Source organism: Ornithodoros turicata, chromosome 6 (assembly GCF_037126465.1).
Source record: "Ornithodoros turicata isolate Travis chromosome 6, ASM3712646v1, whole genome shotgun sequence".
Classification (NCBI taxonomy): domain Eukaryota; kingdom Metazoa; phylum Arthropoda; class Arachnida; order Ixodida; family Argasidae; genus Ornithodoros; species Ornithodoros turicata.
The window spans coordinates 35,932,840-35,946,793 of NC_088206.1; the positions used below are offsets into that span (position 1 = coordinate 35,932,840).

The 13,954-nt window shown below is 38.9% G+C and overlaps 1 protein-coding gene across 1 annotated transcript in view; it reads left to right on the plus strand.

The window, feature by feature from the left end:
- The first annotated feature begins 237 nt into the window (after window positions 1-237).
- Window positions 238-13,954, plus strand: part of LOC135396543 (acid sphingomyelinase-like phosphodiesterase 3b) — a 248,546-nt gene continuing 234,829 nt past the window's right edge. Inside the window, exon 1 of the mRNA XM_064627580.1 lies at window positions 238-426. Coding sequence (XP_064483650.1) covers window positions 284-426 — 143 coding nt within the window. The 5' untranslated portion in view covers window positions 238-283. The remainder of the gene's footprint in view (window positions 427-13,954) is intronic.

Consider the following 13,954-nt stretch of genomic DNA (forward strand, 5'->3'; position numbering starts at 1 on the left):
GCTAAGTTTGAGAACATGTCGTGTTGTTATTTCCTCTTCCTTGTCTCAGGTTTTACCGTCGTTTTACAATGTACCAGCTCGCCTGCACCCTTGCACTTCTATCATACTAGGTAGTACAGTGCTTAATTATGAATTTTCTTGTTATTATTTCATTTTATCATTTCATTTATGTTATTATTTCATCATTTCTTAAAGTTATTTCATGTAGGATTAACTTGATGCAGGACACTTCTGGCATATCACCGACATCCATTTCGATCCTGCTTACTCAACTTCGAATGAAATGCGCCACCACCGTGTCCATGGCCATGGTACTGTTGGCCACTATGGGGACTTCCACTGTGACTCTCCTGAGGCACTCATCCGTTCTGCTTTGGAAGCCATGGCCAAAGTAAAGCCTAACCCAGACTTTGTTCTCTGGACAGGGTAAGTGAGACATTGTAGGATTCTATTTAGGGGCAGAGTTATCACTTGTTTCTGGGGTCGGACACTTAGAGGATGTTATGGCTATCTCTGAGGAATGAGGTTGATTTGATTGATTTGATTTGAAGCAAAAATAAAATTGAGATTCTAGCTTCACTAGTGTGAGGCCCGAAACTCGACATCACTTGCAGGAGCTACTTTGGTGGAAAGCTCTGTAATGATGATGCCAATGAAGAGGAGGTGGATGGTGGTGATGATGATGATGGTGATTAGTGGTGGTGATTCCGATAGAAAACAATTGCACACACTGAGATGTCACAGAACGCGCAAACACGCAATACACAAACATTCGACCAGCAAAACCCACAAAAGGCTCATAGGCTCAAAACTTGTTGTATGCGTCAATGCCCCGGAAAAATTTCACTACGGCGGAGAACACCCGGTGTCTGATACTGTGATTCCAGGGTCCACTGCTGCCAGCTCCGACTGCAGGAGGCGACGAGCTTCAGTTTATAGTACGCAGGACATCAAAATGTGCTCGACGTCTTCCACCACACCGCACGTGGAGCAGTTTGGAGATGCTGCTTTTCCGATCATGGTGTAAAGAGCTACGGCTGTATGAGACCTTCAGACGGAACCGGTGGATTAGGGTCTCCATGGACCGAGGAAGCGAGGTTGGGACCACGAACGAAAAGTCTGGGTCTGATCAGTGGCGGCCTTCCAAAATCACTGTGCCACAGGTCTCTGCTTAGTCTATTCGTTAAAGTTGACAACATTAAGCGGGTGTCCAAGGGGTAAAATATACCTTACGAACCGGACCGATATATTATTTTATTTTTATTTTTGAAATACTGCCAGCCACCTCTTGGTGGCCAAAGCAGGTGTGGGCAATCAACAGTACACAAGAAATCCATATACAAAGTATTCAAAGGATTGTGGAGCGCACAATATACACAAAGTAATCAAGTGCGGAAAACAAGAGTCACAAGCGAGTCAATTAAGAACATTTCAATAAATTGACGAATGTCATTGAGGAAGCCGCATTGACAGCGCCCGCCGGAAGCGCATTCCACTCTTCAGAGGTACGTGGGAAGAAACTATATTTATAACAGTCACAGCGAGCATCGGGAACCCTGAACTGGACTACATGAGGCTTCCGTGTGCGAGAATCAGATATAGGGTGAATGTAGTCTTTAATTTTAACCCTATAATGTTCCTTGATAAGGTCGAAAAATAATTTTAATCTGTTAATTTTTCGCCTTTCAGACAATGTTACTAACGCTGCTCGCTCATATAGAGGGCTTATAGAACTGTATCTGCCGTAGCAATTAAAAATAAAACGAAGGGCCCTTTTCTGTACACTTTCAAGTCTGTTAACGTGTGTTGACCTGAAAGGGTCCCAAACGGCACATGCATAATCCAAAAGCGGACGAACGGAACTTTTATAAGCTGCAAGTTTCGTTTCTGCTGTAGCGTGCTTTAAATTCCTTTTTAAAGCCCATAACTTTGTGGAAGCCTTCCGGATGACCCTGTCAATGTGTCTATCCCACCGTAAGTCACTAGAAATTGTGAGACCGAGATACACATATTCATGGACGTAAGTAACTGGATGTCCTTCAATTTCATAAACATAACGTAAAGGTGACTGTTGCCTTGTGATTGACATAACTGCACATTTGGAAATATTAAGGCACATTTGCCACGCCTTGCACCAATCGTGTATTGCGCCTGGTCTTTTGTATTGGTCTCCTGGTCTTTTGTACATGTTATTTCACTGAATATGACACAATCGTCAGCAAATACAGATATTTTGACAGGGACGTGGCAGACGATATCATTTATAAAGACAAGGAACAACAAGGGCCCTAATACTGATCCTTGTGGAACCCCCGACGCTACTGAAGCCATACCTGACATGTTCTGACCGAAAGTAACAAACTGAAGAGGAGAGCTTTAGTAGTCTTCTAACCAGGATACAATTTTCGGATTGTTAATGAGTTTAGGATGTGACACCTTGTCAAAGGCCTTCCTAAAATCTAAAAAAATTACATCGGTTTGGCCACTGTTATTAATTGTTATCGCTAAACTATTAACAAAGTCATTGTGTCACCGTTGATAATCCTTTGCGAAAACCATGTTGCCTATCTGTAAAAAAGTGCACGCTATCTAAGTACGAGGAAATGTGACCATGTAAGATATGTTCAAATATCTTACAACAGTTGGATATCAGTGACACTAGCTGATAATTAGTGGGATTTGACTTATTTCCAGTTTTGTGTATTGGCACCACCTTTGCTATCTTCCACTGATGTGGTACAAGACCGCTTTCCATTGACTTATTAAAGATATAACTAAAAATTTACTTATCCATTCCGCATATCTACGCAAGAATATATTTGGTATGTCGTCAGGCCCTGCCGCCTTTTTACTGTCAACCTGGTGTAGAAGATTAAAAATACCTTCTTCTGTAAATACAAGGTCCGGCACTCCCGTTAACGGCGTCCTAACAAAACTAGGACACACTCCATTGTCATCCGTAAACACAGAAGAGAAAAATGTATTAAACGTTTCGGCGATATCTTTATGATCGGTTGACACCTGTCCGTCTAGGTCAATGCTATCGGTCCCCCTCTAGGTTTAGGACAAATAAACCTCCAAAACTTGGAAGGGTTTTCTTTTAAAAAAGTGTGCATAGTACCGTTAAAGAAATTGTATTTGGCGGCACCCAACTTGTTTCGAAACTCGGACACCAATGACTGTAGGCTCGATTTCAGACTCACATTATGTGAAAGTCGGGTTCTCTTAATCCATCTCTTGAGGTGAAGTACTTCTCGCGTTATCCAGGGATTTATTGATCGCGTAGTCTTCCTACGTTTAGGCACAAAGCGGGCAATGCAGTCGCCAAGAATTCTAGAAAAGCTAAGCCATAAAGAATTGACATCTGTTCCTGCGCTGTCACTGAATAGGACAAAGTCATCAAAGTTCAACTCAAGTTAATCTAATACGCTCTCATCCTCGATTCTCCTGAAATCTAAGACCGTTATTACTTTTGTTGACCTCGCCAAATGGCAACTGAGATTGAAGTGAAAAAAAAAACAGCCTTGTGGTCCGAAATACCTTCGCTAACCGTACAGCCTTTAGCTATAGCTATAGCGTGAAACAGCTATAGCTAGTTTCGTGCACTACTTTATTATCACGCAGTAACAGTCACTACTAGCTTTGCACCATGATCACATTCGAAATCAGAGCGCTCGATAATTAATCTACCTGATGTATTATAATGTCTTACTCTCACTACAAATATTGTATGAAGTCAGAGGGACGGAATTGTAGCGAGTAATATTTAGTATCCTTGACATATCATAACAGTCACTACTAGTTTTGCACCATGATCATGTTCGCAATCAAAGCGCTCGATGACTGATCTACCCTGATGTATCATAATAATTTCTTACTCTCACTACAAATATTGTATGAAATAAAAGGGACTGAATCGTAGCGTGCAATATTTATTCTCGTTGACATATCGTAACAGTCACTACTAGTTTTGCACCATGATCATATTCGAAATCAGAGCACTTGATCATTAATCTACGTGACGTATCATAATAATTTCTAACTCTCACCACAAATATTGTATGAAGTCAGAGGGACTGAATCGTAGCGAGCAGTATTAATTCTCCTTGACGTATCGTAACAGTCACTATTAGTTTTGCACCATGATCATATTCGAAGTCAGAGCGCTCGATCATTAATCTACGTGACGTATCATAATAATTTCTAACTCTCACCACAAATATTGTATGAAGTCAGAGGGACTGAATCCTAGCGAGCAACTTGACGTATCGTAACAGTCACTATTAGTTTTGCACCATGATCATATTCGAAATCAGAGCGCTCGACCATTAATCTACGTGACGTATCATAATAATTTCTAACTCTCACCACAAGTATTGTATGAAGTCAGAGGGACTGAATCCTAGCGAGCAACTTGACGTATCGTAACAGTCACTATTAGTTTTGCACCATGATCATATTCGAAATCAGAGCGGTCGATCATTAATCTACGTGACGTATCATAATAATTTCTAACTCTCACCACAAATATTGTATGAAGTCAGAGGGACTGAATCCTAGTGAGCAACTTGGCGTATCGTAACAGTCACTACTAGTTTTGCACCTTGATCATATTCGAAATCAGAGCGCTCGATCATTAATCTACGTGACGTTTCATAGTAATTTCTAACTCTTACCACAAATATTGTATGAAGTCAGAGGGACCGAATCCTAGCGAGCAACTTGACGTATAGTAACAGTCACTATTAGTTTTGCACAATGATCATATTCGAAATCAGAGCGCTCGATCATTAATCTACGTGACGTTCCATAATAATTTCTTACTCTCACCACAAATATTGTATGAAGTCAGAGGGACTGAATCCTAACGGGCAACATGACGTATCGTAACAGTCACTATTAGTTTTGCACCATGATCATATTCGAAATCAGAGCGCTCGATCATTAATCTACGTGACGTATCATAGTAATTTCTAACTCTTACCACAAATATTGTATGAAGTCAGAGGGACTGAATCGTAGCGATCAATATTAATTCTCCTTGACGTATCGTAACAGTCACTATTAGTTTTGCACCATGATCATATTCGAAATCAGAGCGGTCGATCATTAATCTACGTGACGTATCATAATAATTTCTAACTCTCGCCACAAATATTGTATGAAGTCAGAGGGACTGAATCCTAGTGAGCAACTTGGCGTATTGTAACAGGTCACTATTAGTTTGCACAATGATCATATTCGAAATCAGAGCACTTGATCATTAATCTACGTGACGTATCATAATAATTTCTAACTCTCACCACAAATATTGTATGCAGTCAGAGGGACTGAATCCTAGTGAGCAACTTGGCGTATCGTAACAGTCACTATTAGTTTTGCACCATGATCATATTCGAAATCAGAGCGCTCGATCATTAATCTACGTGACGTATCATAGTAATTTCTAACTCTTACCACAAATATTGTATGAAGTCAGAGGGACCGAATCCTAGCGAGCAACTTGACGTATAGTAACAGTCACTATTAGTTTTGCACAATGATCATATTCGAAATCAGAGCGCTCGATAATTAATCTACGTGACGTATCATAATAATTTCTAACTCCCACCACAAATATTGTATGAAGTCAGAGGGACTGAATCGTAGCGAGCAATATTAATTCTCCTTGACGTATCGTAACAGTCACTACTAGTTTTCCACCATGATCATATTCGAAATCAGAGCGGTCGATCATTAATCTACGTGACGTATCATAATAATTTCTAACTCTCACCACAAATATTGTATGAAGTCAGAGGGACTGAATCGTAGCGAGCAATATTAATTCTCCTTGGCGTATTGTAACAGTCACTATTAGTTTTGCACAATGATCATGTTCGAAGTCAGAGCGCTCGATCATTAATCTACGTGACGTATCATAATAATTTCTAACTCTCACCACAAACATTGTATGAAGTCAGAGGGACTGAATCGTAGCGAGCAATATTAATTCTCCTTGACGTATCGTAACAGTCACTATTAGTTTTGCACCATGATCATATTCGAAGTCAGAGCGCTCGATCATTAATCTACGTGACGCATCATAATAATTTCTAACTCTCACCACAAATATTGTATGAAGTCAGAGGGACTGAATCCTAGCCAGCAACTTGACGTATCGTAACAGTCACTACTAGTTTTGCACCTTGATCATATTCGAAATCAGAGCGCTCGATCATTAATCTACGTGACGTATCATAATAATTTCTAACTCTCACCACAAATATTGTATGAAGTCAGAGGGACTGAATCGTAGCGATCAATATTAATTCTCCTTGACGTATCGTAACAGTCACTACTAGTTTTGCACCTTGATCATATTCGAAATCAGAGCGCTCGATCATTAATCTACGTGACGTATCATAATAATTTCTAACTCTCACCACAAATATTGTATGAAGTCAGAGGGACTGAATCCTAACGGGCAACTGGACGTAACGTAAGAGTCACTATTAGTTTTGCACCATGATCATATTCGAAATCAGAGCGCTCGATCATTAATCTACGTGACGTATCATAATAATTTCTAACTCCCACCACAAATATTGTATGAAGTCAGAGGGACTGAATCGTAGCGATCAATATTAATTCTCCTTGACGTATCGTAACAGTCACTATTAGTTTTGCACCACGATCATATTCGAAATCAGAGCGGTCGATCATTAATCTACGTGACGTATCATAATAATTTCTAACTCTCATCACAAATATTGTATGAAGTCAGAGGGCTGAATCCTAGCGAGCAACTTGACGTATCGTAACAGTCACTATTAGTTTTGCACAATGATCATGTTCGAAGTCAGAGCGCTCGATCATTAATCTACGTGACGTATCATAATAATTTCTAACTCTCACCACAAATATTGTATGAAGTCAGAGGGACTGAATCGAAGCGAGCAATATTAATTCTCCTTGACGTATCGTAACAGTCACTATTAGTTTTGCACCATGATCATATTCGAAGTCAGAGCGCTCGACCATTAATCTACGTGACGCATCATAATAATTTCTAACTCTCACCACAAATATTGTATGAAGTCAGAGGGACTGAATCGTAGCGATCAATATTAATTCTCCTTGACGTATCGTAACAGTCACTATCAGTTTTGCACCATGATCATATTCGAAATCAGAGCGGTCGATCATTAATCTACGTGACGTATCATAATAATCTCTAACTCTCACCACAAATATTGTATGAAGTCAGAGGGACTGAATCCTAGCGAGCAACTTGACGCATCGTAACAGTCACTATTAGTTTTGCACAATGATCATATTCGAAGTCAGAGCGCTCGATCATTAATCTACGTGACGTATCATAATAATGTCTAACTCTCACCACAAATATTGTATGAAGTCAGAGGGACTGAATCGTAGCGAGCAATATTAATTCTCCTTGACGTATCGTAACAGTCATATTAGTTTTGCACCATGATCATATTCGAAATCAGAGCGCTCGATCATTAATCTACGTGACGTGTCATAATAATTTCTAACTCTCACCACAAATATTGTATGAAGTCAGAGGGACTGAATCCTAGCGAGCAACTTGACGTATCGTAACAGTCACTACTAGTTTTGCACCTTGATCATATTCGAAATCAGAGCGCTCGATCATTAATCTACGTGACGTACCATAATAATTTCTTACTCTCACCACAAATATTGTATGAAGTCAGAGGGACTGAATTCTAACGGGCAACATGACGTATCGTAACAGTCACTATTAGTTTTGCACCATGATCATATTCGAAATCAGAGCGCTCGATCATTAATCTACGTGACGTATCATAGTAATTTCTAACTCTTACCACAAATATTGTATGAAGTCAGAGGGACTGAATCGTAGCGATCAATATTAATTCTCCTTGACGTATCATAACAGTCACTATTAGTTTTGCACCATGACCATATTCGAAATCAGAGCGGTCGATCATTAATCTACGTGACGTATCATAATAATTTCTAACTCTCACCACAAATATTGTATGAAGTCAGAGGGACTGAATCCTAGTGAGCAACTTGGCGTATTGTAACAGTCACTATTAGTTTGCACAATGATCATATTCGAAATCAGAGCACTTGATCATTAATCTACGTGACGTATCATAATAATTTCTAACTCTCACCACAAATATTGTATGAAGTCAGAGGGACTGAATCCTAACGGGCAACTTGACGTATCGTAACAGTCACTATTAGTTTTGCACCATGATCATATTCGAAATCAGAGCGGTCGATCATTAATCTACGTGACGTATCATAATAATTTCTAACTCTCACCACAAATATTGTATGAAGTCAGAGGGACTGAATCCTAGTGAGCAACTTGGCGTATCGTAACAGTCACTACTAGTTTTGCACCTTGATCATATTCGAAATCAGAGCGCTCGATCATTAATCTACGTGACGTATCATAGTAATTTCTAACTCTTACCACAAATATTGTATGAAGTCAGAGGGACCGAATCCTAGCGAGCAACTTGACGTATAGTAACAGTCACTATTAGTTTTGCACAATGATCATATTCGAAATCAGAGCGCTCGATAATTAATCTACATGACGTATCATAATAATTTCTAACTCCCACCACAAATATTGTATGAAGTCAGAGGGACTGAATCGTAGCGAGCAATATTAATTCTCCTTGACGTATCGTAACAGTCACTACTAGTTTTCCACCATGATCATATTCGAAATCAGAGCGGTCGATCATTAATCTACGTGACGTATCATAATAATTTCTAACTCTCACCACAAATATTGTATGAAGTCAAAGGGACTGAATCATAGCGAGCAACTTGGCGTATTTTAACAGTCACTATTAGTTTTGCACCATGATCATATTCGAAATCAGAGCGGTCGATCATTAATCTACGTGACGTATCATAATAATTTCTAACTCTCACCACAAATATTGTATGAAGTCAAAGGGACTGAATCATAGCGAGCAACTTGGCGTATTGTAACAGTCACTATTAGTTTTGCACAATGATCATATTCGAAATCAGAGCACTTGATCATTAATCTACGTGACGTATCATAATAATTTCTAACTCTCAACACAAATATTGTATGAAGTCAGAGGGACTGAATTGTAGCGAGCTATATTAGTTCTCCTTGACGTATCGTAACAGTCACTATTAGTTTTAGACCATGATCATATTCGAAGTCAGAGCGCTCGATCATTAATCTACGTGACGCATCATAATAATTTCTAACTCTCACCACAAATATTGTATGAAGTCAGAGGGACTGAATCGTAGCGATCAATATTAATTCTCCTTGACGTATCGTAACAGTCACTATCAGTTTTGCACCATGATCATATTCGAAATCAGAGCGGTCGATCATTAATCTACGTGACGTATCATAATAATTTCTAACTCTCACCACAAATATTGTATGAAGTCAGAGGGACTGAATCCTAGCGAGCAACTTGACGTATCGTAACAGTCATATTAGTTTTGCACCATGATCATATTCGAAATCAGAGCGCTCGATCATTAATCTACGTGACGTGTCATAATAATTTCTAACTCTCACCACAAATATTGTATGAAGTCAGAGGGACTGAATCCTAGCGAGCAACTTGACGTATCGTAACAGTCACTACTAGTTTTGCACCTTGATCATATTCGAAATCAGAGCGCTCGATCATTAATCTACGTGACGTTCCATAATAATTTCTTACTCTCACCACAAATATTGTATGAAGTCAGAGGGACTGAATCCTAACGGGCAACATGACGTATCGTAACAGTCACTATTAGTTTTGCACCATGATCATATTCGAAATCAGAGCGCTCGATCATTAATCTACGTGACGTATCATAGTAATTTCTAACTCTTACCACAAATATTGTATGAAGTCAGAGGGACTGAATCGTAGCGATCAATATTAATTCTCCTTGACGTATCGTAACAGTCACTATTAGTTTTGCACCATGATCATATTCGAAATCAGAGCGGTCGATCATTAATCTACGTGACGTATCATAATAATTTCTAACTCTCACCACAAATATTGTATGAAGTCAGAGGGACTGAATCCTAGTGAGCAACTTGGCGTATTGTAACAGTCACTATTAGTTTGCACAATGATCATATTCGAAATCAGAGCACTTGATCATTAATCTACGTGACGTGTCATAATAATTTCTAACTCTCACCACAAATATTGTATGCAGTCAGAGGGACTGAATCCTAGTGAGCAACTTGGCGTATCGTAACAGTCACTATTAGTTTTGCACCATGATCATATTCGAAATCAGAGCGCTCGATCATTAATCTACGTGACGTATCATAGTAATTTCTAACTCTTACCACAAATATTGTATGAAGTCAGAGGGACCGAATCCTAGCGAGCAACTTGACGTATAGTAACAGTCACTATTAGTTTTGCACAATGATCATATTCGAAATCAGAGCGCTCGATAATTAATCTACGTGACGTATCATAATAATTTCTAACTCCCACCACAAATATTGTATGAAGTCAGAGGGACTGAATCGTAGCGAGCAATATTAATTCTCCTTGACGTATCGTAACAGTCACTACTAGTTTTCCACCATGATCATATTCGAAATCAGAGCGGTCGATCATTAATCTACGTGACGTATCATAATAATTTCTAACTCTCACCACAAATATTGTATGAAGTCAGAGGGACTGAATCGTAGCGAGCAATATTAATTCTCCTTGGCGTATTGTAACAGTCACTATTAGTTTTGCACAATGATCATGTTCGAAGTCAGAGCGCTCGATCATTAATCTACGTGACGTATCATAATAATTTCTAACTCTCACCACAAATATTGTATGAAGTCAGAGGGACTGAATCGTAGCGAGCAATATTAATTCTCCTTGACGTATCGTAACAGTCACTATTAGTTTTGCACCATGATCATATTCGAAGTCAGAGCGCTCGATCATTAATCTACGTGACGCATCATAATAATTTCTAACTCTCACCACAAATATTGTATGAAGTCAGAGGGACTGAATCCTAGCCAGCAACTTGACGTATCGTAACAGTCACTACTAGTTTTGCACCTTGATCATATTCGAAATCAGAGCGCTCGATCATTAATCTACGTGACGTATCATAATAATTTCTAACTCTCACCACAAATATTGTATGAAGTCAGAGGGACTGAATCGTAGCGATCAATATTAATTCTCCTTGACGTATCGTAACAGTCACTACTAGTTTTGCACCTTGATCATATTCGAAATCAGAGCGCTCGATCATTAATCTACGTGACGTATCATAATAATTTCTAACTCTCACCACAAATATTGTATGAAGTCAGAGGGACTGAATCCTAACGGGCAACTGGACGTAACGTAAGAGTCACTATTAGTTTTGCACCATGATCATATTCGAAATCAGAGCGCTCGATCATTAATCTACGTGACGTATCATAATAATTTCTAACTCCCACCACAAATATTGTATGAAGTCAGAGGGACTGAATCGTAGCGAGCAATATTAATTCTCCTTGACGTATCGTAACAGTCACTACTAGTTTTCCACCATGATCATATTCGAAATCAGAGCGGTCGATCATTAATCTACGTGACGTATCATAATAATTTCTAAATCTCACCACAAATATTGTATGAAGTCAGAGGGGCTGAATCCTAGCGAGCAACTTGGCGTATTGTAACAGTCACTATTAGTTTTGCACAATGATCATATTCGAAATCAGAGCACTTGATCATTAATCTACGTGACGTATCATAATAATTTCTAACTCTCACCACAAATATTGTATGAAGTCAGAGGGACTGAATCGTAGCGAGCAATATTAATTCTCCTTGGCGTATTGTAACAGTCACTATTAGTTTTGCACCATGATCATATTCGAAGTCAGAGCGCTCGATCATTAATCTACGTGACGCATCATAATAATTTCTAACTCTCACCACAAATATTGTATGAAGTCAGAGGGACTGAATCTTAGCGATCAATATTAATTCTCCTTGACGTATCGTAACAGTCACTATCAGTTTTGCACCATGATCATATTCGAAATCAGAGCGGGCGATCATTAATCTACGTGACGTATCATAATAATTTCTAACTCTCACCACAAATATTGTATGAAGTCAGAGGGACTGAATCCTAACGGGCAACTTGACGTATCGTAACAGTCACTATTAGTTTTGCACCATGATCATATTCGAAATCAGAGCGCTCGATAATTAATCTACGTGACGTATCATAATAATTTCTAACTCCCACCACAAATATTGTATGAAGTCAGAGGGACTGAATCGTAGCGAGCAATATTAATTCTCCTTGACGTATTGTAACAGTCACTATTAGTTTTGCACAATGATCATATTCGAAATCAGAGCACTTGATCATTAATCTACGTGACGTATCATAATAATTTCTAACTCTCACCACAAATATTGTATGATGTCAGAGGGACTGAATCGTAGCGAGCAATATTACTTCTCCTTGGCGTATTGTAACAGTCACTATTAGTTTTGCACAATGATCATGTTCGAAGTCAGAGCGCTCGATCATTAATCTACGTGACGTATCATAATAATTTCTAACTCTCACCACAAATATTGTATGAAGTCAGAGGGACTGAATTTTAGCGAGCAACTTGGCCTATTGTAACAGTCACTATTAGTTTTGCACAGTGATCATATTCGAAATCAGAGCACTTGATCATTAATCTACGTGACGTATCATAATAATTTCTAACTCTCACCACAAATATTGTATGAAGTCAGAGGGACTGAATCGTAGCGATCAATATTAATTCTCCTTGACGTATCGTAACAGTCACTATTAGTTTTGCACCATGATCATATTTGAAATCAGAGCGGGCGATCATTAATCTACGTGACGTATCATAATATTTTCTAACTCTCACCACAAATATTGTATGAAGTCAGAGGGACTGAATCCTAGCGAGCAACTTGACGTATCGTAACAGTCACTACTAGTTTTGCACCTTGATCATATTCGAAATCAGAGCGCTCGATCATTAATCTACGTGACGTATCATAATAATTTCTAACTCTTACCACAAATATTGTATGAAGTCAGGGGGACTGAATCCTAGCGAGCAACTTGACGTATAGTAACAGTCACTATTAGTTTTGCACCATGATCATATTCGAAATCAGAGCCCTCGATAATTATTCTACTGACGTATCGTAATAAATTCTTAATCTCACGACAAATATTGTGTGAAGTCAGAGGGACTGAATCGTAGCGAGCAATATTAATTCTCCTTGACTTATCGTAACAGTCACTAATAGTTTGGCACCATGATCATATTCGAAATCAGAGCGCTCGATAATTAATCTACGTGACGTATCATAATATATACAGTTTTATTAGCTTGTCCATAAACAGCGCCATGGCTTACTAATATGGTACAATGGTTAGTACAAAACAGTGGAACATGAAAAACGTCAATGTCACAAATTTCATTATTGTAAAGGCGCTGCACACGGGCCAGAGGACTGAGCTAAATCTGGGAACATTAAAAACACGAGACTTGCGGAAAGTTCTCATTGGTGCATGGAAACTAATTTATTCGATCAAACACTGGCTATCGAAAATGGCATGAACGCATTTGCGCAAAAATATAATGTCTCGACTTTTGCGTCTCGCGACCAACGTGTCTAAATTGCAACGACTCAGTATTTTGTTATACTCATAACAATAGCGTCTCCCGAGGTATATATCGAAGTAAATTCTGATAAATCGGCCTTGTACATTTTCTATGGTCGATGCCAAAACATTTCCAATACAATTCCATACAACGGAGCAGTACTCTAGCTTTGGCATGAGTCAATTTCTTACTCTCACTACAAATATTGTGTGAAGTCAGAGGGACTGAATCGTAGCGAGCAATATTAATTCTCCTTGACTT